Source organism: Plectropomus leopardus, chromosome 18 (assembly GCF_008729295.1).
Source record: "Plectropomus leopardus isolate mb chromosome 18, YSFRI_Pleo_2.0, whole genome shotgun sequence".
Classification (NCBI taxonomy): Eukaryota; Metazoa; Chordata; class Actinopteri; order Perciformes; family Serranidae; genus Plectropomus; species Plectropomus leopardus.
Window position 1 is genome coordinate 12,458,519 of NC_056480.1, and position 23,374 is coordinate 12,481,892.

Below are 23,374 nucleotides of genomic sequence, written 5' to 3' on the forward strand. Positions count from 1 at the left end.
GAACCAAGAACGAGCATAAATGGAGTGAACAAGAGGACTTAGCGGGGAGGGGGTAAACACACAGCTCATGGGGGGCATGTACAGAAGCAGCGCAATTGGGATAAACTATGTACAATACAAACCATTCATACAAATTAGGCTCTAAGATATAGAATCCAATACATTACATTTGATATATTAAGTGACAATGAGCAAGCCCCATCCCCCACGAACAAGCTACTGATCAATCAATCAGGTAATTAGACATTCAGTCAGCTGAGAATGAACCAATTGCCCAACAAAGTCAACAGCTGTACGAGCTGGAAGGCTGACCGCAGCTGAAGACTGACAGTGTTACAGTATCTGAGCGCATTATTTTCTCTCCTGACTGAAAGGGAGGCACCTGCTCAGATCCATCTCACCCCTACATGGGTAAGACCACCTTACATTTCTAAACGTGTCAGACTCACATTTAAATCTTCACTGTCCTCTTCAGCTGCCTTGCAGGTTTTGTAAAAACGTCTGAGGATTTATTTTTTTATTCTTTTGAAATGAGGAGTTAATTTTGTTTTCCAGTTATGCAGGATAAACTGCAGAGCATTAACAGCACAGCAGGGGCAAACAGTCCATAAGTTGTTGTCCAGAGAGTTAATGTGTTTTATATAAAATATGTTAAAAGAAGAAGTAATTGACATCTCATTTGAAAATAAGTGTAAACTAAACATAGAGCAAATGAAAAAAGGAAGGAACTTAATAATGATATCCCAAAATGACAAATAAGCCCTCCTATCTACACATGGTTCAGCAGAGACAAACATAATTCAGGAACAAAATTCTAATAATTAATGATCGTGGTCATTTTAAGCATATTACAGTCCTACATATCACCAGTTAAAATTAACTGCTCTCTCTGCAAAATTCAAAACATTGAATCGGGAAATCAGTTGGGATGATTGACACTCTGGTATTCAGGGACAGTACAGCTAACATACACATTTCTCTGGGATGGTAGAAGCCCCAGTCTGTGCTCCACTAGTCCACTTTCTGGATCTGAGTGTATGGGAACATCAGCCAGAAGGGAAGTAGGGAGTGTCACTGTGGTAGTTATAGTCTGGGCACACTTTCTGCACCAGTTTGTAGTCGGTGCTGTAGAAGGAAATGAAGATGCAGATGACTTTGAAAGGTTTGGAACAGAGCCAGGAGACGTGGCTCTGGGTTTGCTCCTGGTAGCAGGTCTTGGACGGGTCGAAGTTGCAGAGTGTGTTCTTGGCGCCCTTCTCCACCTTCTCGTACTCTATGCGGCAGTTGAAGGACTTTGAGTCCTTGGCGTCAATTACAGATTGCTGCGCCGCCACGTCGAACTCCACTATCTTGGTTGGAGGGACCAAGCTGACGGACACGTTGCCCTGGCCTGTGGAGTTGTGGCGGAAGTAGACACTGAAAGTGCCATTGCCATGATCCACAATCTTCCCGGTGATTAGCAGGTTGAGTTTGACCGTTTTGATGTTAGAGTGGAAGTCCCCCCAGCCGAACATCTTCTTGAACTTCCCCGTCTTAACCATTGGCCGCCGTTTAGCCCGCGGCCGCGAGTCCTGCAAGTCCGTGGTGTTCCTCAGCCAGTCCCACAGGTCCTGCTCAGAGTAGGGCTCTGGAGTGTCATAGCGAAGGTCCAAGGCTGTGCTGTTCTCTTTGCCATGTAGAGTCTGTGACAGCAGCCTACTGATGGACATATCCTTACTGCTTTCTGTCCATATATGCTTTAGTGTGGATTTGGGGCTTCCCGACTTGACAATGTCCGACTTTGAGGCGTGGGCACTTGTAACCTGGGAAAGAGAGAAAAAAACAAATGGTTGGCTACATGTTCCTTTAACTCTCCTTTTTGCTTTGTTTTACTTGTTAGGCTGCCACGACTTACAACTTTAACATTTCTATTAGGTTCCTTTGTAAACAGTTCAGTGTTGTATTCAATATTTCTCATTGTGTGTGTCCTTGAGGCCTAACAAATGTGTTGAATGAATGTCTTCTGACAAAACTGTTGCAAAACCGTGATTGATAGCTCACAGATTCAACACAATCTCACTCCCAACTCCTAAAATACTGACACTTGGCCAGGGCCTGACACATCAATCCACGACACCCCAGTACCCCTCAAGTGTCATTTTTGAAAGCTAAGGGATGGCGTGACAACAAACTTCAGGCAACAAAACTATTTATCTATATTTAGGCAACAAATGGTTAGGTTTCGGTGTCATGTTTGTAATGAACATGTTCATTACAAACATGACATCATGTGACATACATCACATGACATATGTCACATGCATTACGGGACATGCTTCACTATTGTAGAATGCAACACTCATAATTTAAAAAAAAAAAAAAAAAACTCAATTGACTTTTGGTTTCACACAGGACAGGAAAAGCAGTCTCCCTGGTGAAAGTCCAGAATCTGTTTGATTCATCCATGTCCCCTCCAGTCTGCCCTATGGAGACTTCCTTGCTCTTTATACTATTGCAGTTCCTCAGAGCTTCAAAGAAATGCCCTGGTGCATCTCATACAATCACTTAAGGGGGGCCTCGGTGTCTGACGCTGAGGGCCACTTACCAAAAGTCTCTGTTTGACAGGTGGGAGTGAAATCGGGTTCAGGGTTTTGTCAACAGGACAGCAAAAATGTTAAATTCATGGATTCATAGGAAAATTCCAAGGAAATTAAAATGGGAATATTTTGTTTTTGGAAAGTTTGTCACCAAATGTGCATCAGTTGAGTAGAGTATAAATTGTTGAAATGTTTATTCTGTCACAAGCATTATTCTGTAGGTGTTAGATGAATACAATAGACAGACATGAAGATTGACTCTTTTACACATTTCTGGTGGTCAAACACTCTACAGAGCAGCTTTAATTCTCAGAACAGCTCTTCCACCCTTCAACCTGTGCAAAAGTCTAATATAAAAACCACGTGTGAAAACACCTATATAGGGTTTTCTTAAAAGACACTCCTTGAATTAGTTATACAGAACAATAACCAGTAGGCGATCTGTGGGGGCACAAGGAGGATCCGCTGTGTTTGCAAAAAGACAAAAATGTATTCTCCTTGTTAACCTGCCAACCCTCTCAATCCTACGGGTCCAGATCTAGACACCATCCAATCCAGACCCAGACCGATACAAGCAAATTATTGAGAATTATGGAACAAATCACCAACTGCTAATCTAATCCCTAAGTTTTCTAAATGCTCATTGCTTACATCAAGTCAAGTCAACAATGTTCATAGGTAAAAATATTATTTTAAAAAAAAGGCTTACATGCTGGTTTTCTATTGAGTAAATCACATTTCCAGTGCAACTACTTTCCTCTTCCAGTACCTCTTGTATATAATATTGAAGGATTCTGTGGAATTGCTGGGTGGCGGGTGGGAGGGAGTTCCTAGTTTAAGTCCTGAGCTCCTGCCAATACAAGAACGTGCTTCTATATTGGATAAAATGATGCGTCATGAGATATTACTTATCTATATCATCTATATCATTCAGGAAATATTGACTTTCACATTCAAGCATGCCGTTTTCCACAAAATTGACCAATCAAATGTATTCAGTCGGGAGTTAGAGAGATCAATCGTTGCTGCAAGCTTCAATTTCAAATCATGATAGCAGACAGCTCCAAATTGGGAATTATAGTGAAGCAAGCTGAGCGAGAAAAAAGAATACCGCAATCAGAGTAAAACATATTGCTCCCATCTCCTCCCTCTGCCAAATAGAGGGAGTATCCACTGGTTCACACAGATAAATGCAGTGGCCGTTTGGAGGGTAAAGAGCGGACTATTAACTAAAGAGTGCTCCTTGAATTGATGATTGATGAACCCAAGGGCTTTCACTATTTAGCGCCGATGAGTGGAATTAGGCTCATACAGGCCCCAGTGGAGGTATGTGACATTGATTGCCTGATTTCTACTGTATGACGTGACAGCAGATCTGTCTTGCAGAGGTTTTTGCATTTTGCGGGCTGCCCCAAGGATCGATGCTTGGAAAATAAGGTTTCGCTACCAATCAGTTTGAAGTGAATTGCCTCACAGAGCATCTCTCAACACCACAGGGACATACAGAAAGCTTTACACATACTGTTACAAGGAGAATATACCTGTACTGTAAAGGATGTCACAAACTGGGCCACATAACATAAATCATAATACAGTTCTGATAAGATATAGAATACATTTGATAACAGAGATTATGTTGAAATACTTCTTATCTTGGTCAAAACTGTAATTGCAATTGCTGGACTTAAAAGAATGGAGGAACTTTCTTTTAAAATAATTGTATAAATACACACACACATTGTATATATATATATATATATATATATATATATATATTATATATATATATATATATAAATACATATATATATGTCTCTTTTCTCTCTGTTTGAGCTTTTGCTTTATTAAGTGAAAGTGGCCTCAAGCTGTTGTTACAACATGACTGACCAAAACACAAAATAAATAATACTGAAAAATTGAGGCACATGTGCTACTAAAAGCCATGATATAGTGGCATTGATCTAGGCATGGCCATATCGGTGTGTCTGTTTGCTTGGTTTGTCAGCTGGTCCACCACTTTGGTCCAAACTAAAGTATCTCTGAAACTATTGGATGGATTGTGATCCATTGACTTTTCTTCTTACACTTTGAAGTTGGTTCAGAGCAAAATATCTTAACAACTCGTAGATGGATTGCATGAAAATAGTGCAGATGTTCATGTTCACCTGGACATCATCCTCACATGATGAATCATAGGATTTCTGTTTGTCCAGTGTTTGGTTTTATTAACAAATGCCTGCAAAACTAATGACACCAGCTGTTGTTGCTGTAAATTATGTCAGCTGTTGTTTGTATTTAGTGTTTATTAGCAAATGTTGGCATGTTGACACACTAAACTAAGAGGGCAAACATTAACATTAACATTGTCATGTTAATGGTAACACTGACATTCCTCTTAATTAATGTAGCTTCAACTAAGATCTAGAATCGATTTTTCCCCGCCCCTAATCATCATCAGTGAAGAGCACTGCTGCAATAATGACAAGTAAGCAAGAGCCACAGAGAGTGAGCAGCTCTGTTTGAACAGCCAGAGTGTGGGAATGACCACTGGATCTACAGAGTAGAGTCAGTGTGGTAAATAGTGTCTTTCCAGCTTACGAAATGACAGCAGAGAAAAGCACTTCTAACCATGGTTACTGTACACATCAAAGATGGCGACAGCTGTAGCCTCAGTGAATAAAGAGTTACTTTGCAAAACTGTGACATTCAAAGGGAATGCTTTACATTCAAAGTGTGCACTAAGCACAGACTGTTAAATATAAACCAGTCTCCCCCAGGAGAGTGTATTCTACATTAGACATGACTAAAATCAAAAGGGAGGAAACAAACAGAAGCCAACTGAAGTTAACGGCCCACTCAGCGGAGCTGAAGAGGGTCTCAGGGGATCTATCTTTAGCCTGAAGGGTTAAACTCAGAGAGCACTTGGCTGTGTGTGGCAGATACACTCAGCAATCATTTCCTATTCAAACAGGTGAGGTGGCCTTCGCATACTGAAGAATATCCCAGCACGATGGAGGGTGAGGATTACATTGGAATGGATTTATGATAATGTGCCTTCTTATGAAGAGGATCTGGTAAAGTCCCTTTTCTCACAATACATTCAATAGAATTTATTAAAAAATGAACATAAAAACAGAAGACAAAGCGCTTCAGATTCAGTTGCTTTGAGGGGAATCTTCTTTTTTCCACATCCTTTAATCCTCATAGAAATGCAGTCCTTGCGCATGCAGCCGAGTCAGCTCTAGTAAACAACTTAAAAACTATGATACAGGCCTGTAGTACAGCAGAACCGGACCTTATTTAATTTCAGTTTAACAAGGAGTGGAAGCTCAAATACTTTCACAATTAATCTTCTGAGAAATAAGTAGGGTAGATATTTAACATGAAATTAAATGCTCTTATATGAATGACTGAATATTTTGTTTTGGTTATATGCATCATGTGAAATAAAGATTATTTCGCATAATTTTTCTCTGTCAATAACCGAAAAAGGAATAGCCTGAAGACCAAGGCTTATTTTTGCGTAATTTATATCAACCTCAGCCAAGAATAACATCAATACTAAAGAAATAAAATGAATTAATCAATTCAGTTATAATTAATTATATTCTAAATTATTATTCTCATTTATTCAACAGAGAGCAACACAATTTCAACTCAGCACTGACTCCATCCAATAATATGACTCCCAAAAGTGAAATACATCTATATTTTACATTTGTTCTCACTTTAAATGTTTCCAAAATAAATTAAATTTCCCTTCTCTCAAAAAACAAACAAACAGGAAAGGAATACAGAAAGGGACAACTCAAAAAAGTATTACCAATGTTTTTTAAATTCACATATTCCACAAATTTAAGGTGTAGGATCCTATAAAAATATTATTAGTAGATTCATGATCAGTTTTATTTATTATCCTGAAGTTTATTTATAGGCTCTAGATTTGTTTTTATACAAGAAGGTATAATGAACTGTGGGCCATTACTGGGTAACAAATGCCAGCCTAGATCCCCTTTGGTGCTTAGCATATTGTATTGTGTAAGATGCATAAGCCACTTTAGAGCCTTTGCACTTTCAGTTTTTAGTTTGGCTCTATTGATGTAAGCTACCAAACAAATTTTGCCTCGATTAGCCAATCAGCATCACAGGTGGGACTAGCACTGTCATCAGACTTTGTTGAGAAGTGAACCAATGAGGAGCAACAACAACAAAAGCAGAACTACAGACAAGCTAGATGCTGAGTTCTTCATCGACATGTCTTCTCAGTATCGTCCAGTCTCATAGTTTGTTTTGCTGTACTCCACTCTTCCAAATCCTTGCAAAACAGTTGCCAGTTACATGCTTCCACCTCCCTGGTGGTTATGTTGTGCATTGCATATGATTTTGACCGTTTTTCCTCTCAGGTGGAGCTGCTTACCCTAATTAAAGGAAACCTTTAAAAAGGGGAGCAGGGAATTTCTGCTCTCTTTCATCCTCCAGCCTGCCAGCAGCAGCAGCAGCAGCAGTGTGGTGACTAGTATGATTTAGATATCAGTCTTTGTTGACTTCTGTTTTTTGGTGTGACTGGTGGTCATGTTTACAAGACTTTCTTTCTGTTAGGTTTAGTTGTTTTTGTGTTGTGGGTTAATGGGAAGAGCCCAGATCCTATGAGCCTTTGTGAGTTAGTCTGGGTTTCTTCCCTTCTTTTTACTCTTTGGCCAGCCCACCAATCTTTTGTTTGTCGCCTTTTTGGATTCATTTGCTTTGTTTACTCTGCTTGTTTATTAATTAAATTGAATGTTGATTTTATTGATCCTGACTCTTTGATTACTTTAGACCTCTTTGTCATGATCCAGACTTTTGATCATAACATTGCTATTGCAATGCATCATTTAAAATTATGTTAGATTCAGGCAGATATACGGGTCTATACTCATGATTAGGGAAAATGATATTCCCTTCCCCTACGCAAATCAGTTTAGTTAACAATGTGTTTGTCTTTTTTAGCTGAACGCTATTACTTAAGCAAACATTACTGAAAAAGAAGTAAATGATGCATTTATTTGGGACTATTTTCAATCCGGCATTAGTAACATTTGGTGCTATTTACAGTCGCAGGACAATGTTTTTTAGCCTGATCATTTTTTTGCTAGTCTGACATTTTATTCATACTTCCTGACTTTCTCCATTCTCACTCCCGCCCACAAAGCTCTGATTGGTTGATTCTTTTGCCCGTCACTAGGAATAGCCTGGACAAACACAAAGACAGACATGTCTGTAATCATGCTGGGTGTACGAAGGATGGACAAAAGCTAAACTATAGTGTGTGTAGTAATAAAGGACATGTCACTTAGTGCAACAGCGTCCCTAATTGATGTGTTTGTTTGTACGACAATGAAGCTCGATGGCACATAGAGAGAAGATATATCAGGCTTTGATATGCACACAATTCTTGTTTTATACATTGATTGCTGGATCACATGGGACAACATGAAAACCCAGATTCATCTAGCTATTAACATGTTGCTCAACCACAATACAGTTGTTCAGATTTCAATCAGTTTTAAAGAGGAAATTGAAGCTTTTCAAAGTCCATACAGCAGATAAAACATTCTCTCAATTACTTTTCTGGAATAGCCATTCTGGTTTTGCACATATAGTGAATCAGACCAATGATTTACCACTTAGTATCTACAGATATTGATATTTTAAAAATATTGCACTATTGAAGAACTAAAGTGTCTTTAACCCAACTAATTGCAGTAATGCCATAAGACTGTCGCTGTGCAGTCTGTGGCTGTTTATCTGTACTCATTGTTTGTCTTGTCCAGTGGGTGGGCTCTATGTGGTGCATACAGACATGTTTATCTGTGCAGTTCTCAGGCTCAGGCATCATCCAGCATGTTTTGGGCTGAGGGCCAGTGGGTTTGCTGGATCCCGGAGCTGCCAGCTGTAGTGTGCTGACCTGAGGGAACGGTACATCTGGTAAACATGGCCGGCACCGTGGCCAGCACAGGCCTTGCAGATACCTGACTAACGGCCAGACAGCCAGTTGGTTGCCCTCAGGCAAGGAGGACTGCTGGGCAAGGCAAGCAGCACCTTCTCTGTCTGCACCATTCAGTCCAGACGTGAATTCTTTACTGAAGTCTCTGTGCATGGCGTGGAGCACTTTTTAAAGTTTTATATAGTGTTTGGGGTGATTTGTGCCTCTCATGCAATTTTCATTGTTACATCCAAGAGCAAAGTCAAAGAAATAAGCCAATATTTTCATCAGCTTTGTAGTAAAAAACTTGGATTTATACACCTGAAAACTTGGAAACCAAAAAATAACTGATTACTCGCTTGATTGGAGTCTTTGTTTGGTTAAATGAGTACAGACATACCCTGTGAAATAAATTAAAGGACCACAACGCATTCTCACACCCAGCTTGTCAAATACTGACACCTGGTCTGTGGCCTTATACATCAGACTATGATGCTCTAATTACCCCTCTAGTGTTCGGGATCCTCGGGGATGGCATGTCAATTTGCTAGCTAGGTTTACCTCCTTAGGTTTGGGTGACAAATGTACATTGTTGAGTTGGGCATACACATTTGGCTTAAAATAAGTATGTTTGTTATTATTGACGTAACCTGATGTAAGGTAATATATGTCACTAGCATAGTATGCTAGACACACTAGCATACTTTACTAATTTGTCCTTAAAATGACTTGTCTGACTTTTGGTTTTATGCAAGACACATACAGCAGTCTCTTGGGTGAAAGTTCTAAGTTTGTTGGCCCATCCACATGCCCCACTTTCAGTTTCTCGCTCTTTATGCTACAGCAGCTGCTCAGAAAGTCAAAACATGGTGCTACTCAGGACATCTGGAGGCTACAGATGCTTTGGTGTGTTGCCTAGGGCTACTGCTCAAGTGTTAGTGTTTGACTCATTGGGAATGAGACAGGTTGTGAACCACTAAACTGTTTTTTTTTTTTTTTCACATCAGTTTACTGATATGGAATAAAACGCAACTGTTGTAAAATGTCTTCTGTGGCCCTATGGTGGATCTTTGTCAAGTCTGAGGAAAAAAAAATGATGACAACATCTTGGCTTGAGTTTGGAGACAGTTTGCATGGAAAACCTGTGTTACAAACAGTTTGGAAAGTTTAGATGACATGGGTGTTTAGCAGGCAGGAGGGTTTATTGAAAAGGTTCTGCTGACAATTGGATCCAACCCATACTATGGAAAAGTCATATAAAAAGAAGAGTATATATTCTGGAAGTGGCAGGACAAACAACTGTTTAAGGATTATGATCATGTCTTCAAAAACCTGGGTTGTTCTTTGAATTGTAATTGAATTAAACTGTATCAGAATTTTGCCTCAATTTATATGTTTTTATTTCTGCAAGTCAATGATATCATTAGTACAAATGTAGAAAATTATTAAGTGTTTATAGCACAACCTGAGGCTGGTTAGTGAGTAAGTGTTTGTGTGACTAAAATGCATTTAGTGAGAAAAGGAATTTACTTAAGCACTTAAGCACAGCTGATATATATGCATATTGTGTGGGTACAAATGAATCTATCCACCACAAAAGCCCAGAGAGCATGGACATCCTGAACTATCCTGAAGCAGAGGCAGCAAGCAGGGTCAGTCGAAGACTTTAAGATTCAGTTTACAAACCCAAATTTGAATGACCAAACAGAAAAGAGGGCAACCACGGACACCCTTCTTGTAGAAGGAAGCAGTTCAGGCTCAAGAGATATTGGTTTTTTTTTCTTTTTAATTTACTCGAATTTCAACATCTATGACAAATAGATCACTATAACTGGACAATGTCATAAAAGACACAAATAGCTTATGGAAACGTGCAAAGTAGATCAATGTGACAAGATCCGATTTTTTTCACTGGGATTTCTACAGGAGACAATGACGACACAGAGCAAACCATACAGGATTTTATGTACCAGCAAAATATTCTTGATGAAGGTCCAGAGGGACCAAAATGTTCCTATAACTAATAAAATGTCATGCTGAGCAAGAGCAGTGTGCTGGATCTTCTTTTCTCAACACTCATGTGCCAGCAATTTCAATAAACCCAGGAATCAGTACAAGACATTTAGTAGTAGGGGAAGAACAAGACTGAATAAGACGTTGCCAGCTTTGAACATTTTAAACAACAGAAGCTAGTGAAGACTCAGGGCAAGGCTCTAAGGGTATAAATGTTTGGATAAATGGTCATTTCCCAGTGGAGATTGATGAGAGGTGGCAAAATTCCCATCCTTAGAGAGTATGGGATCAAAAACCATATTTTTTTCTTAGTTGTGGACAAGTTATACATTGATGAGAAGTTGTGCAACGATTCAGAGATCACTCCGTGACAGATTTTAAGTTGAAATGCCTAGCCTGTTTGTTTTATCTCTTAAAAAGAAACTATACACTCTCAGCCATTTAATTTAACATGACCTCACACTGACTCTATTAATTTACACTTGTCAAAGAAAGGTTTACATATCCCTCATGTGAACGTGAACAGCTTGGTAAATAAGGAGGATGAGATGTTTTATGCTGTCCAGAAGAATAATCTGCATTTGTGGGCTTGTACTGACAGTCAATTGACCAAGCCATAAAATATGGATGAATAGATCTTTTAAGGAGGAGGAGGGCAGAAGAGAAAGTGTAACTTTAATTAAATTTAGGAGCATCTGCTGTTCGATGTGTGGGTTGATTCATGTGTAAATGGTCTAGAGACCCTGTGGACTCAAATTCACCTTCTTTTCCGAATCCTAGTATTAATTGGATGCATTTATAGGCCCTCCAAATCAAAACCATTAGCTATACCTTGAGAAAATAGCTGAGAGCATTGATCCTGCTTTTGATAAAAGGACAAAATTAGTTTTGCTTGGGTTTTATACTATTGACGGAAATAGGGATGGTGAACAAAGAGGTTCCATGTTCACAACACTTCATCCCAGTTATTGGTTGTATTTTACTATGAACCAAGATAGCTTCAACTTTAGCATTAGCTGCCTTCTCCAGTTAGTTAGTATAACCATTAGCACAATCCTTAGCACATCTGTTAAGGATAAATATTCCAGAGAACAGGAATAATTTTTTATCATCTCTTATCGTGCCTACTTTAAGTGGATCATACCATATTGGGTACGGCTTTATTCTGCAGATGCTCAGTTTAAAACAAATTGAAACTTTTCTTTGAAAAACAATGTGATTTGTTGATCAATTGTGGCCCCTGCCAGTTTGCTTAGAAGAATGTAGAGTCAGCAGTCAAGGACGGTATAAAACAGTCAATAAATCAGTTTCTTTTTTTTTTTAAATTTGAATCCCTGCAACCGCAACAGATGCTTGAGCATACATTGATAAATGTGCACAAAAAATATTAGGCTGATTGATCCAGTAATACTGCAAGATTAGCTGTGGGAACACATACACACACACACACACACACACACACACACACACACACACACACACACACACACACAGTAGGGTCCCTTTCAGGCTTACTTCTGGCAGAGACTGAGAGTTGTTTTCCATTGTAACTTCACCACACACTCATCTGTCCCTTTTTCTCTCCTATTCTTTTCAGATCACTTGAGCTTTTGACTTCAGCTCTATACCAGCTGGTATAAAATACTTTCAAGTTGTCCTATAAATGTCTCAGCTGTTTCCAGTCACGGGTGTCGACCCGTAAATGTGCCACAGGATGTGTGACAGTGTGTGTGCATGTGTGTGATGTAAGCTGTCTGATATCAAACGTACTCTCTGAGCAACTAGATGCCTCCACTGACAAAAGCATCTTTAATACAAACCCAGGTAGATGCTGTGGGTACACACTGTAAGGTGCAAAGAGAAACAGGGATTCAAAAGTGAGAACTAGATGCTGGAAATAACATGACTGTGTATAATTATATACATTTGTAATTCAGTCCCTACTTCTCAGCAGGCATTGTTCATCAAACACATTATACATAGGAATTTCTTTGGCATCACAGGATGTCAATGTGTACCATTTATTTCAAAGACAAACTATGAAGCTGCATGTATTTTATGTGTGTGTTGGAGAGTTTTTCCCTAGATAGATCAGCTAAACAGCAGGTGTTCAGTACAGCATTGTGTAAATGCTTTCATGGACTGGCTACAGGCTCCTAATCAATCACTTACAGCGATCAACAAAAAAAGTGATTTTAACAAGCATGTTTATGAATGCTGGAAATTATTATGCCAAAAAAAGGATATTTGTCTCTTAAATCTGGGTTCACAGCATGATGTCAAGTAAACAAAGTGAAGGCATATCACTGATGTATAAGTTGAATATTCATCTTTTTTTCACACTTTTTTTCACAATTGTGCTGTGGCAGAAAGCAGCCAGGTCAAGATACTGCATGCGCAAACAACAGCCTGGCTTCTTGAGTCTGCAGCAGCAATTAGGAGGGGGCATCAAAAGGTTTTTTTTTTAAATTGTCAAACTTATAGTTTTCAGCTCCTACTGTCGCCCTTAAGAAATTTTTCCAGATTTCACACAGCTCCCTCTGGAACCAGGAAAGTATTTATAGCTACAACTTTGTTCACATATGTGGTAGGACCTAAAAACACACTTAATGTGTAAAATTGGAGTCCCCCTTTAATTTGGCTGGACATAAAAGTTCCCCTCCAGGAACATTTAAAAGTATCTAAAAATATTCTGCTGTGATTAATTTGGTTTTCTGATATTAAAATAAGAACTCTGTGAGGAGACTGGAAGCACATCTAGCTTTCTGAATTCTGAATTTGGCTTCTTCCTCGCTCACTACCATTGCTTGCGCTAGGTTGACCTGTGAAAGAGCACTGCACATCAATATGACTTGCATTATAGGAAACATAGCAGAGATTCAGCCATATGTGTTTGAGCCTCAGTCAGACCCAGACTCAAATGAGTAGTCCGTTGTGCACCAAAACTGGCAACAATCAGTCGAGTCAGAGGTAGTCCACTCCACGCTACTTGCACAACTAGACATGATTGGGAATGTGGGCTGTTACAGTATTTTAGTGCTTTGTTTTGATCAATTCCTTTGTATGTGACTTTAAAATTAAGCTAGGTGATAAAATGGAGAGAAAGTAAGCCTACTAATGAGGTACATTAAAATGCGAGGAGCATGCATAAACATGCATCTACTCACGGATGAGGAGCTAATACTCATGACAGCATGAGATGTAAACTTTAATGTCACTCTTCTCAGCTGAGCTGTAACATTAACTAGCCCAGTGGTGCTAAGTGAGCTAGTAGATGCACACTTCCTTCTGTACAGTTGGTAGATGAAGTTCAGTGGAAAGAAAATAGTTCCTACATGAAACTGCTCAAAACCAGACCTGTGCATTAATGTGACTAAAAAAGTCCCTTGTAAATAATGGCCCCAAAAAACATTTCTCTATAGACCACCATTATAAAAAAAGACATTAGTAAAACTGATGACAGGATAGATCAAACTGCAAAAGTTTAATATGTGTCAAACTTGTGTTATCTTAATTTAAATGTTATAGGACAAGGGGACAGGCTCAAGAAAACAGATTTTTTTAAGCATTCGTAAAACAGCTGAAAATAGGCTATGGACCCCTTTTTTGTTTGATGTGTACACAGCTTCGCAGCAGACAAGTATGCCTTACGCTGTGTGTGTAGTTTGTTTTTGGTGTGTAATGTTCGAATCCTGGCTGGAAAATAGATTAATAAACAAAAGAAAGTAGCGTGGAGGCCAGTGAAAACTATGAGGTGGTTATTTGTCTTATTATATTTCTTACTCATTCAGTCTCTCTTTTAAAATCGGTGCAGACTGATTTGGATTGATTCAAAGCGGGTGGCGATAGATGGTATTTTTTAGTGGCGCATCATTCCATTTCCCCAGTTAAAGGGCTAAAATTAGTTTGTTCACACTGGTGTTGTATTTCCAGCAATGCTTATCAGAGAAGGAGCCAATAAATAGCTGTGACTACTATAGAATCATTTGACAGTGGTGTGAATACCAATCGAAACCTTTCCCATTACATTAAAAACCAATATGTTAATGGGTTTTTTTTGCAGTAGAAAAGGGGTTAAAGGAAGACATGATCCCCCTTTGGCTTCCAAGCTGCCAAGTAAAACAGTTTTCTGTGACCCAGCACAACACTGGAACCAGTAACATACTGTTAAATCAAGCTCAAGACCATTCTTCAAGAACTCGTTATGCCTCATTTGGATCCAAGAAATATCATCCTCATAGATTTACCCCACGGTGCCCTAAACTGTGCTCTTTTTAGATGCAATCCTGGAAGTTCTTTCATTTGTTCTTGTAATTAACTTGTCGCTTTCTGCTGAACACACAGGTATTATTGATGTGGCTGTGTTATTGCCAACAGCTGAAGACTGGGACAGTAAATCAAATCACAGCACTTGCATTGCAATCCATGTTGTATTGTGAGCGTTGCAATTTGCCTCAGTGAGGGAAATGGCCTGAGAGGGCAGATTGTATTATTTCATATTGGACACTCTGTAGTGGTTAGAAACAACAGATAACACAGGAACATACAACCACTAACCATATATTGTAAATTCTATGACAACCAAGAAGTCAACCAGTCCCAGTCAACCAGAATCACATCCCAGACAGTGGTTTCTAGAGAATGAGCAGGGCCGGCACCATCTCATTTACTTTTTTACTGCCCAGTAAGACAGAAGACAAAAGATCTGAGATGAGATGAGCTCCAGATTCACTGTCTCTTTTGAAAATTTCCAATCATCTTACTCATGCCGAGGGAGCTGCAAAGCAGAGCTGGAATAAAATGCAGGGCAAAGAATGAAGGCCTGAGCACAATGTGGTGAGTAAAAGAAGCCTTATGAAAGCTCCAGAGAATGAAAAGCGAAAGGGAGAAAGAGAAAGAGAGGAAAATTTGAGGACGTTAGCTTTACAATGGAGGAAGAGTAGGACTGAGGAGGATTGACCCTGAACATACGGACAATTAACCTTCAGTTCAGCGGAGTGTAAAGGAAAACTGAGCCCTCACTGGCTGTACACTGATAAGTGAACATACTATAAAGGCCTGTAAGGATGTTCATTTTACAGGGTAAGCCGTGAACATGTTTTCTAAGGTATCACCGTTTCCTGCTTTGGGAGTTACACAATAATTATTCACTTTGCAACTGTTTCTGTCGTTTGGCAATTCAGCTGGTGGCAATAAAATGTCAAAGTCAACAACACCCTTTAATTTAATAATCAAAATCCACTAATTCATTTCAAGAGCTAATTAAGGACTTTTCAACATAAATGGCTTTTTCAACAACATGTTTTAGCCCACAGTCAGAGTCTTTGTCTATTTGTCAAGTATGGCCTCACAAAGAGAACAAGGAATTTGGCTCAGTGTGATTCACATAGCTTGTTTAGTACACATAGGACAACTGTTTTTTCTTCGTGTTTATACTGAATGCATTTCTCATTATTCATAATATGAGGGTTTTTTACAGTCTGAACTAATAATACTCATAACCAATAATTTCAGATTTTTTTCTCTCGTGACAGCAGAGGGGATAAATAACCACACTGGGTTCAGTAGAGTGCTGGATGACCTGCTGTCTGTCACAAGAACTGTCCATTCTGGGTCCATGTAGTTTTAATGATGCTGGATGATATCACCAAAACTGATCAATCAGTGAGTCGGACAATTTGACTTCATGCTTACAGAGCTTGGCTTGTCTGTGATAAGTTAATGTAAACATAAAGCTGACAATAACAAAATGAACATGAGGGCTACCATATAAGATGCCCCCTGCTCATCACATAACATTCACTCGAACACACAGCAATTTGGGGGTTCAGTATCTTGCCCCAGGACACTTTGGCATGTAGACTTCAGAGATCAAACCACAGACAATCCGATCAATAGACACCCGCTGTACCTCCTGAGCCACAGCCACCCTCAAGCAACCAAAGTCCCATTTATACTAGTCATTACAAGTGTTTTGTATCTTAAATTTAAAAAAAAAAGATTAAATATAAGACATTTTCATCCAAGAACAACCAATAACTGTCAATTTGGATTGCAGGCCCCTGAAGTGAATCAAATTGAAGAAGTATCATGGCAGTCTTTGTGATATCAATAAATATCACACTGTTCTCCAAAGAATCAAAATAATACTGTATCAAAAGCCAAAAAAGCAGTGACACTTTCCGATTGTAAAGCTTAGCGAAGTTTCAGATGATGCAACACAGGCAAATTTCCCTTCTCTTTTCGTCCGAAGGAAAGCACTAATAAAGTGACTAGATATACAGTAGTGTATTCACTTAACAAAAGATTTAGTGTTATAACACATGCAGCCAATAGGCACAGGCACACAGAGAAAAGCAGAGTGAGAGCTGCTTGAAACGATTTTCTTTTTCACAGTCGTATCAATTTCTGTCAAATTTTACACCAGATTTGGTTCGGATCTGTGGTGGTGTATCAATGCACTCATCTAATTCTTGGTTTTCCAGTGTTTAAGTTAATGTTTACACCCCTAGTTTATTGTGTATGCCGCTGCACAGCAAACGGTGTATTCTAGTACTGTTCCTACTATTGCACTATATTAAGTAAATTGAATATAAGTGCCACTCGAGTCATTTCCAGGTGTCCAGAGTACGATTGTGGAGTGTGTTTGCATTAGAAAGATGTGTGGCTGCAAACAGCACTGAGCACTAAGGGAAGCTGCAAAACAAGTCTCTGAACAACAACACAAAAATCTTTAAAGATAGGCTGCCCAAATAAATTCTACACGTGGGAAAGACTTTTGTGGTTAACACAGATTACAAAGTATCCTCTGATGTGTTTTCTGCTCAGCTACATTGAGCAGCACATTCAGACATGACCAAAGCATTCAGAGGCTGCTCCCGGTCCCTGTGTCCACATCTCATAAAGTGTTCCTCGGAGAGAATAAACCATGAAACACAGCCGCTAACAGCTATCAACACCCACACCACACAATATGAGATAAACCAGTGGTGCTTGGCGCCACACTGCTGCTAAGTGCTGCTGAAATATCACGGTTTGCCCATGTACTAGAGCTGCCTAATGGTCATGTAAGCACTGTTAGACACATCATTAGAGCTGACTTTCTTGCTCTGTGTGAGTGCAAATGTGCAGACTGTATGTGTGTGTGTGTGTGTGTGTGTGTGTGTGAGTGTGAGTGAGAGAGAGAGAGAGAGAGAGAGAGAGAGAGAGAGAGAGAGAGAGACTGTGTGTGTGTTTCAATCTTAGCTGTCCTTGCTCTCTTTTTTTTCTCCAGCAGGTGCAGATATTCAGCTCATATGCATATTGACTCAGCAGTAAAACCATACAGTGATTTCCACTAAAATGAGGCTGATATTTTTAGAATTTTATTAATGAGACCAAATGTCTAAAGCACTACTTGCACCCCTAAATTACACAGTGTTGACTTTATTACACTTTTATAGTGCTGAACTGAACAAATTTAGTGATTATTCTAAGAGCCTTCCAAATGACTGGACTAAAAATGATTTTTTTTTTTTCCTGTGGGGAAAAAGGAAAGACCATGGAGTCATTTAGATGAAAATAAAGTCATCCTCTGGAGAGCATGAATGCAAATTTTATGAACATATGCCCATAAAGTTTTGGGATATGCTGTGTGCAAAAGGTGAACGCTAGAGGAAAACGTTATGGAGAGTTATAAATAAAAAGGGTACATCCTCTGAGTAGCATGGATTTGTTCAGTGAAATGCATCACTGTCGATCCATTAAATTGAAATTATTGTTCAGGTCTTAATGTCAGTACACCCTCTGCCCTTACCACTTAGCCCTTACCCCTCCGTTTTGCACATTCATGTCTAGGGGGTGTCTCAATTGTTGTTGGAACAGAGGTGCAAAGTGTGAGGGCTACATACAATTGTAAGAAAGAATAATAACCATTGTATCATCTTAGTTTAATTTCATTTGAATGTATTACGGTCCTTATTTAATGACAGGCTATCTAGCCAACAATACATCATCATCGCTGATTTGTGCTTGACAGTCCCACATTTTGACACATTTCTATTTTACATTCCCTCACTTTGATGGCATATGACACCACAAAGTTGCACTTGTTACTCTCATCTAATATATCACTGCAGATTGCCAGAGTAGGAGGACAGGTTGCTAACATTAGCCTACAGAGCACTGCTAGTGGCCTGGTAATAAATTAGTGTTTGTATGTTTTCCTACAAAACATAAATGCACCAAAATTCATGCATATCACATATATTTTGAAAAGCTGCAATCATGTGATCAGTTCTTGCTGCTGCAGCGTGCATACATTTCCATCTCCACTGGAAAAAAATGTCATTGTGATATTACCATTATTGCCATAGTTGTATCTGCACATAAACCCCACTGACAACTACTTATGACAGTCTTGAAGAATTCATAGGGAAATATTTCAAATACCACTCACAGGAAAGATGAAATTCAAGGAGGTCATTAAGATTATTAGGATTCAGCTGCAGAGGTAAACCACAATTCCTTTTAAATGCCATTACAGCATACTACATGCCTTCATATTTTCTTGTTAAAAAGGTTGAGTGGATACCCCAAGATTTTCAGTTGCCTCATCTGGCCACCCCTATGAAAAATTTTCTACGGGCACCATGGGAACTCAGGACTCTAGCCACAGTCCTGCACTTTACATTGTCACCACAGCATAGTTTTGAAAACAGTTTATTAATATAAACAAAAGCTGTTTTAAATGAGTAAACTCCATCTGCTGAAAATGCTAGGAAGTGCATTTCAAGCTAAAACAGCCAAGAATAGTTTTTTACACTAAACTCCTGCAGTAATGTCTTCCTCTGGATCAGAGTGTTGGATTCTCTCAGCTGTAAGACAACAGCTGTCATGTACAGCTTGATTTTAACATGACAATAAAACACCTGCATGTGCGTAATATATACAAGGGAGACAACCATGTAATGAAAATAATTAACATTTGTAAAACAAACACTGTCTTATTCATTCTTGGTCCAGATCTTACCTATAAATTCTAGCAAAACATAAAAATCGTTCTTCCTATTGTCTTGGAGTTTACAAGAACAGTTCAGATTGCTGGTGAAATTCAGAAGCTAATATGTCCCGAGGAACCATAAATCAAAGCCGGCTTTATTTTGTCAGCACGCAGATGGCCCAAATACACAACTCACCTCAATTAAGACCTGAGGAGGGGAGCTAAAAGGGAAAAGTGTTTGGAGAGGAAAAAGGGCACCTGTTCGCCTGTCATATCCGCAGCTCTTCTGATCAGCAGCTAGGAGCTTCCCCCTGAGCTGTTTCAATGCTGAATTAATGATGGCAAACAAAGCCAAAGCCTCCTCACAGCCCCTTTGTGAGTTCATTCTCTTTCCACTTTGGTCCCTCTCAACTAATCTTCAGTGTCACACTTAATGAGATTTTCAGTTTGTAAAGTAAGTGGAGCAATAACTCCCCCAGCACACGCCGCCATCTCCATTCCCACCGCCTCGAATGCTTTTAAGCAACCACTTCTGCACCTTCTGTCTATTCCTCCTCTCAGTAAAGGATGCATTATGAAGGATTATTACTTATACAAATCGCATTGAATTATTCACACTGCAAACACGCAGCTGAAAGTACAGTATGCGTGTAATGTGTGGCGTTATTTACTTCATTATTCATAATGAACGGTTTCTGCGGCATCTTCAGTCCTGGAGAATTACAAACAATGAGTCATTAAACATCATGAAAATGGGATAAATATGCATATCGACATTAGCTGAATTAAACAGAAATTAACGGTTAATTCTGTTGCAGTCTGCAGAGGCTGTTTTATTTCATGTAATTAATGTTTTGATGAGTGTGATGTTAAATATAATCTTTCAGGCTACTGTGAGGATCTAACAGAGAGCAACACATTAGCATTTTGACTTCCATGCACAGAGATGTTAACTTCTACTAGATCGACTAGATCTTTTTTACCCTGTGGCTGACGTTAAATTGTATTTTCTGTCTGAATGTTAACCTCAGACACTTCACTGCAGGACTGAAGTGCTCAGGCTCAGTTTTTGCCACTGGTCCCAGGCATTACTTCTGGGTTCAGTTAGGGTTACCAGGAGAAAGCAAGACACCAACACAAGAACAGATCACCAAAACTTACATTTGCACATGCACATAGTGACTTTTGTGACGTGTCTTTGGCAGAGAACCTTTCTTGGCCAAGCATCCTCCTTTTCGAAATTTCCACTCAGTATTTATGTTCATTATCATTATTAGTTCTAATATTTGCTATTTTTCTTGTGACATTAACCAGATAAATACAATGGTCACAAAGAAACTCCAACATAACAAATATAGACTAAACAAGTAACAAAGTGAAGTAGGCAATTGTGTCCTACACACAAACACACACAAATCAAGCTATTTCATATTTTGTTTCTTAACATTCCCCTCCAGACATGGACGGGAGGCACGATTACACTTAAAGGGAATTTACTGAAAACTCTGTAACTTTGGAAAATATCCACTTATTTTGTCTTACTCATACTATTTAAGCCACATATTAGCTTCAGATAAACCTTTGAATACATTTTTGCACAAAATGAGGACTGTGTGTGGATTTTTAAATAGCTAACATGAACAAGAGGAATGACTCTTTTTAAGAAAGGATCGAAAAATTATAAACATACCATTGTAAAAATACTCCTCTATGATTTACATTTTGTTTAACATGGTCTCACATAAAAAGCATATCTACTCTTTCTCTCTAATATGGTAAAGAGTCCTAAACAGCCCATATTAAATTCTTGCCAAATTTTATATTATGCAAATCAATAACCATATCTATCATATTATGTTAAACTAGTAAAAGCTGCCCCTTGTGGTATATCGGATTTTCTGTATTCCTTAGTCCACAGACAAAATGTGAAAGGATTTAACTCTTTAAAGTCTCGAAAGGGAAAGTACAGTTACTTAAAGCATTCCTGTAAGAGAAAAGTATTTGTGTTTAAAAAGCCTCTCAAATAAAATAAAATAAAATAAATCAACAGAGACCACAAATACATTACATTTATAAATCTACCAAGATGCAAAGCACTGCAAGCCACTGTTAGAGACCAACAAACACCAAAACAGTTGTGATTCTGTGAGTTATTGCTGAGTTTCCAGTGGCTTTTTAGACACAGTGATAGTACCACAAAAAGCTGTGCTACCAAAACCTGGTATGTTAAGCCAAAATGATTTTTGTCTAACCACCAACCAAGTGTTTTTTGTGCCCAATTCTAACGTTAACCACAGAATTGTTGAAACATACAAAGTTTCAACATACCCACTACATAATTAAGTGTAAATGTAACTATGTATCCTCAGTTTGCAGAAACATAAAATGCCAACATTTTTTTTCTGGTAACTCGATTAACTAACACAATTGTTCATTCACACAACTATTTCAGTGTTTAAACACATTCTACTATGTGAGGTAAATAGACCTGAGCACAGTTTAAACTAATATGTATTCCTTCTGAACTTTTCAGGGAGCTATTATTAGTGTTTTTATAGTATTCCCCTGACGTCTGAGATGAACTCAGAGGTGAAGGATTTCTGTTCCCTATTTAGTCTGCTGCTCACACATACACACACAAACACACAGAGTGTGTTGTTTAAACACTTTGCTTTGGGATTAGCGTAATTATTTTGATTACTAATTTAGCATTAGTCTAATTCACAAGGGAGTTCAGTACATCAGGGATGTTGTGTTTCCTCCTCACTCAACACATGCTTTTCACTAAATAAGACATTGTTGCCACACCCACTATTTAAGCTTCATATAGAGATACACACGCTCTAACTGTAGAGACACATAGGTATAAAAATCTATGTGACTCAGTTTTACATGTAAAAGAAATGCACAAATTCCCAAAAGTCATGTCATCATACAATTTCAATACATCTGCAGCAGGATGCTAATGGTGCATTTCCAGCACATTCTCACTCAGACAAACATCAAATACTGCTGCTTTGTCAGTGATTTCTGCATAAGATGCAGACAACAAAAGCCCTGTTTTGCAGCAGTATGATAAGCAGCTGAGTGGCATCATTTTGTAACAAAGCTGAACAGAACATTTAGCGGTGTTATGGTCTGCCACCAGTTGACTGGACGACTCCTGTTGCCACAATATGATACCTGGCCGGATGGAATTTTTTGCGACTGTAGGACATGCTACTGGACATCATCAGGTTGAAACATTTAAACCAACCGGTAACAGTGTAATGTAAGTATCTGGAAGGTCACTATAGGATGGGCAGAAGCGTTGGTGGATCATTTTAACAAACCACAGACTTTCATCTGGACCCTGTGTTTGCTTCCCAATGAATGCAGAGCCAAACCCTGATGTTTTTTCCTAAACTGAACTACGTGCCTCTCTTGCCTAAACCTAACCAACCGTACCTTTGTAGCTTAATCCTAATCACATGCTTTTGTTGACATCCTGGAAGTGGTTGCAGCATCCTGGATCGTCAACAGCAGATGCAGGAGGATACCTAGAGTATAATATGCAGACATGGAAGTCCACTGACAAAGCTGATAAAACAGCTGAAAACTTGAAGACATGACCATCATGATAGCTTTATACAAAAAACAGATACTGGTGAAGAACGACTGCTGACTGTGCAAAGAACTACAAAACATTTAGATAAGTCAAATTGGCAGAATGACTTCATTGCAGTGCATGGTTAAATGGAGAACGTATTGCCTGCTTTAGCTATGGGTTTGTCTGCTGAGAGACTTTTTTTGGTTGCAATTCTTCATTGTTGCAGAATGTGAACTATTACACTGTCAAAAGCA

The 23,374-nt window shown here is 38.9% G+C and overlaps 1 protein-coding gene across 1 annotated transcript in view; it reads right to left on the minus strand.

The window, feature by feature from the left end:
* Positions 1 to 835: 835 nt before the first annotated feature.
* nxph1 (neurexophilin 1) overlaps positions 836 to 23,374 on the minus strand; it is a 52,288-nt gene continuing 29,749 nt past the window's right edge. The window contains exon 2 of the mRNA XM_042506840.1: positions 836 to 1,802. Coding sequence (XP_042362774.1) covers positions 1,047 to 1,802 — 756 coding nt within the window. The 3' untranslated portion in view covers positions 836 to 1,046. The remainder of the gene's footprint in view (positions 1,803 to 23,374) is intronic.